Source organism: Halyomorpha halys, unplaced genomic scaffold (genome assembly GCF_000696795.3).
Source record: "Halyomorpha halys isolate HHAL.00 unplaced genomic scaffold, Hhal_1.1 Scaffold1261.1, whole genome shotgun sequence".
NCBI lineage: Eukaryota > Metazoa > Arthropoda > Insecta > Hemiptera > Pentatomidae > Halyomorpha > Halyomorpha halys.
Window position 1 is genome coordinate 48,112 of NW_027113948.1, and position 4,759 is coordinate 52,870.

Here is a 4,759-nt window from a genome sequence, read left to right on the forward strand (position 1 = left end):
ATATTACTAGTTATATTTACTATAATTACTAGTTTTATAATTTTTGCATAGAAAAGGCCTTTCTAGGCAAAATCTTAAACTAGGGAAGATCATGCCTTGAAAAGAAATAGCTATGAAATATTGATGGAGTTGACTAATTTTCTTTACTTAAGAAGTATTAGACCACTAAAAGAAAAGTTATCTAAATGAAAAGTTTTTAATTTTTTTCAACTATTTTTTTTAAATGACATGATTTGATGATTTTGACAAATATGAGGTTTATTAAGGTGCATGAATATGGGACAGTAGTCCCGAAACATTATACAACAAAAAAAAAATAGAATAAAATATATTCAACTTATTGGAAGTTTTAACCTCAAAAAATTTATTAAAATTGACTTATCAGACTTCCTAAAAAGCAAATCCGGAAAAGTTTTACTTTTTAAAAATTTTTTATAGTACCATATAAAGTCGGTACCAGCAAACTACCAGAATATTATGATAACACTTGTATTGCTGGCCAAGAGACTGTTTAGCAATAGGAATAAGCACTTGTGTGAGACCCCTCTAGTCCTATAACTAGACCTAAGAAATATTAATTAGAACTTCTATTGGGGACTGGAGTGCTCATGGGACTGCTAACAATCAAAGTAATGTAAACCATAAATCAAGCATTTATGACACAATTATTAATATTAATATAATATTTGCCTTACTTTGTACAAATAACTTTATAAAAAAGTTGGTCCTACTGAAAAGTTTAAAATTTTTGCCTGGTGGTCCCATGGTGCTCAACATATTAAAATAACTTATACATTTATATTATTTTTTCATTTTAAAATTATTTTGTGATTTGAAAATATAGGACGTGGTAAACCAGGATGGGGTAGAGAAAGTACAAGACCACCTTGGTGGCCTTATGAGCTTCCATGGGCAAATGTTAGAATGGATGCACGATCAGAAGATGAAAAACAAAAGGTTTGTTGGAATCTTCAAGTTCTGTTTGTTGATGTATTCAAAAATATTAATTATTATTAAGTCAAAATAAATGCAAAAAATTAAAGAATAAAAATAGTTTTGATTAACAATTTTCTATTTGAGTGATCTATACATTATTAAATTTAAAAATATTAACATTTAGTTTTTATGAATAGTTCTTGGTAACGAAGATAGAATATCAGTAACTTTTATTAACTTATTTTTTTTTCTTGTTTTTCACTTTGAAATTCATATATATAATATTAAATTGATCTAAATGTCTTTTATTAGTTATATTTTATCATACTATTTATTACTTGATTAACTATCAATAATATTAACTATTAAGTAAGCAATCCTGATCAATAAAAAATATTTAAAATTAAGAGGAAAAATGAATTTTGTTTATTACTTTAAGGATTTGTTAATGAGGTGTAAATTTCACAAATATAAAATTGGAACTTAATGATGAGTAAGAATATATCCTATTGTATTTTTTATTATAAATGATCTTCATAAGAATTATAAACAAGTTAATGAAATATATCTACTTGTCCAAAATAAAATAGTAAAAATCTGGTGTGGCACAGGCATCACACAACCTTTCATGTACCACCCTATAGTTTAAAAATATCAAATATTAAATTTTTATTAGGTATAAATGATTGACCATAAGTGAATTCGAATGAAATGGTGAGGGCTGCAGTCAAGAAGAACACAAAGAGTTTTGAACTATTTATTGATTGCTGGTGTTTAAACCCACTATGTAGGTTTTTATCAGAGCTTTTGTGATGGGTGGAGATGTAATCAAAGGACCTAGGTCTGACTCTGACCATCTTTAAATAAAATTTTTATTTTCCGTTGGTATAAAAAAAAAACTTACTAAATTGTAAGTGAACAAAATAAGAAAAACAATTAGTAATTTATTTTTGTAAATGAAATGTCTCATTACTAAGAAATATTTAATAGAAAAATAATATCTTGCTTTTCTACAAATAAATTTTTAACTTATTTATATTTCTAACTCACTTAACACAAAACTTCTTTTAATTTTTAACGTTGCTTTTTATCTATTGTACCTTAAGTCTTATTTATTTTTTGTGCTATGAAGTTAAAACATGCAAAATTAATGTTATTGATTAATATTTAGATTAAAAATTTATATATCAAATATGTTTCAATAATGATTGATTTGATTTACAGATTTCCTGGACACACGCGCTGAGACAGATTGTTATTAATTGCTACAAATACCATGGTAGAGAAGATTTACTCCCTGCTTTCTCAGAAGAAGAAGAGGAAAAAAGTCCATCACCTGTAGGAGTTCTTAAATTTCACAGTAGCCAAAAATCCAGCCTACATAATCCAAATCATAGTCCATTACAATCTCAGCAGGTTTATTGCCAAATTTTCTTTTAGGCTCTTGCCTGTTTATAGCTGAAATTGGTGTTATTTTAGTATGAAATTTAAAAATGCACGATGGATTTTTTTTTTATTTTATAAAATATTCTGCCTATCATTTAAATTACGATTTAACAAATTTTGATCAAATAATTATCAGTTTCAGGATCAGTCAAGGTTAACATACAATAAAAAAAACCTAAGCCGTTTTTTTTATTACATAAGTCAAAATTTATAATAATCTTGATTTATCAGAGCCCACCATCATTCCTGACTTTTATCAGAGCCTGATTCACCACATTACTATGCTTTCCATTATAGATGTGATGAGTTCATTTTATATATTTCACTTATTTTCACAATGATTGTATTATTTTTTCAACCAAACTGTGCATAACATTTAATATTTTTAACTTATATATATACAAAAGGTGATTTTTTTGATTTTTGGGAATCTTTTGAATCGTTATGTATCTAAAATTATTTATATTAAAATGAATAATTCTATAATTAAGATTTAGCTAAATTGTCAATTCTGAGAATAAACTTAAAATCAACTTGCCTGCTCAAAATTTTGCATGTTTTTTTTTTTTAATGAGCTCATTCTATTAGGTATATTCTATATAGAGTATTAGTAACTATACCATTGTTATAAATTTATTTATTTTCAGGTTTCAACCCAGTATGCACCAGCTGTTTTACAAACAATTAGTAATCCTGATGGAACTGTTTCCATAATTCAGGTTGATCCAAATAATCCTATTATCACTTTACCAGATGGTACTACTGCACATGTTCAAGGTGTTGCAACTGTAAGTCTTTGTTTTAGCAGTTATTTCAGGAAAAATATTTAAAAGGGATATATTTTTAAAATAGTTTTAAGAAAAATATAAATAAATTAAACTTTTGTTGTTTTAATTAAACGTTTTGAAGGATTAAATAACTATATTTCAATATACTTCTTTATAATAGCCAAATTATTATGCTATTAACTTAATTACAATTGACATATGCCATTAGAAAGTTACACTATTTAATGTTTTTTATTTTTTTATTGTGCCTTCTATATAGAAGATGAGACAAATATTATAATTATGTTAGTTTTGCACGATTGTAAACCAAACCCTTATGTCTTTTATCACTATCATCTATGATAATCACTACTACAAACTTGAAGAAATCCTGCCTGTTTGGCACTGCAGGTGATTGTTGACTTGAATGCTGATGATCTGACTTAATATGAAATATGATTTATTTATTGGTCTAGTTTGCATTTAATATTTTTATTACCAATCATATGGAATATAATTTAAACAAATAGCTTAAAATTCATGACTTTTTATCCTTCTCTGTTACGATGTAACCACAAGCAAGTGTAGTATTGTATCATAACCAGCTCATTTGCTGATATATGATGATTATTGAATGAGCCATTCAACCAATTTTCAAGTTTGATAGCTCAAATAATTTAGGAGATCCCATTAATGTTTTGAAACAAGTTGAGATCAAAATATTGGAAAAATTATGCATTAAATGGGCTTACTCTTTGGCTTCATAATGCTTTTTTAGAGCGAATAGTTCATCCTATTTCAAAGTTAGATGACTCAAATGATCCAATGAGATCCCATGAAAGTTTTGTTGTGCACAAAATACTGGAAAAATAATGTATTAAAATATGTCCTGTTTGTTCGTTCCAAGCTTTGTAACAGTTGCCTGAGCAACTGGCCCAACAGATTTTCAAATTAGGTGACTTAAATTATTCAGTAAGATCCTGTGAATGTAAAAATATTGCAATTTTATATTACATATCGCATGAGTAAGTTGTGTACTACTACAATATGCTACCTACAGTTCCTTGCAAGTAAATTGCATTCTAGGCATCTGTGAGTATAAACATAAAGGAAATATATTGATATACTGGTAGATTATTGATATATTGGAAGATTGTTGATTGACTGTGTGTATAGATGAATGGAATATGGTCCGGGTGCAGTCAAAAAAACTCAAATAGTAAATGGGTATACTATTTTTATTGAGCCAACGTTTCGCCCCACGTTGCAGGGCTTCGTCAGGGCTGTTTTGACCGCATTTGAGTTTTTTTTACCGCTTTTTCCATTCATCTGAAATATATTGATGTACTTTCCAATGAATTTTGAGTTTTGTACATGTGTGAAAGGCACATTTTCTTTTTTGTTTATCCCCTACCTGACTATCCTACAGGTTACCCCCTGTTCTAAACACAGTGGGTGGTCAAATTTTCATTATCAAATATAAATACACTTATTAATTGGAGAAGTTTGTCGGGAGGTGCGGTCAGCAAAGAACAACATAAATAAACGAAACCATATTTATTTATTTTATGCCGACGTTTCGACCTGAGTTTCAGGTCTTCATCAGGGCT

At 27.8% G+C, this 4,759-nt stretch overlaps 1 protein-coding gene across 3 annotated transcripts in view; it reads left to right on the plus strand.

Annotated features, from left to right (window-relative positions):
- The window catches only part of LOC106689025 (DNA-binding protein Ewg), a 65,317-nt gene that overhangs the window by 42,158 nt on the left and 18,400 nt on the right, over window positions 1–4,759 (plus strand). For 2 of the 3 annotated variants that reach the window (XM_067051184.1, XM_067051185.1), the window contains exons 8-10: window positions 845–957; window positions 2,161–2,352; window positions 3,030–3,170. In XM_067051184.1, the coding sequence (XP_066907285.1) occupies window positions 845–957; window positions 2,161–2,352; window positions 3,030–3,170 (446 nt within the window). The remainder of the gene's footprint in view (window positions 1–844; window positions 958–2,160; window positions 2,353–3,029; window positions 3,171–4,759) is intronic. The other variant, XM_067051186.1, reaches the window with a different exon arrangement.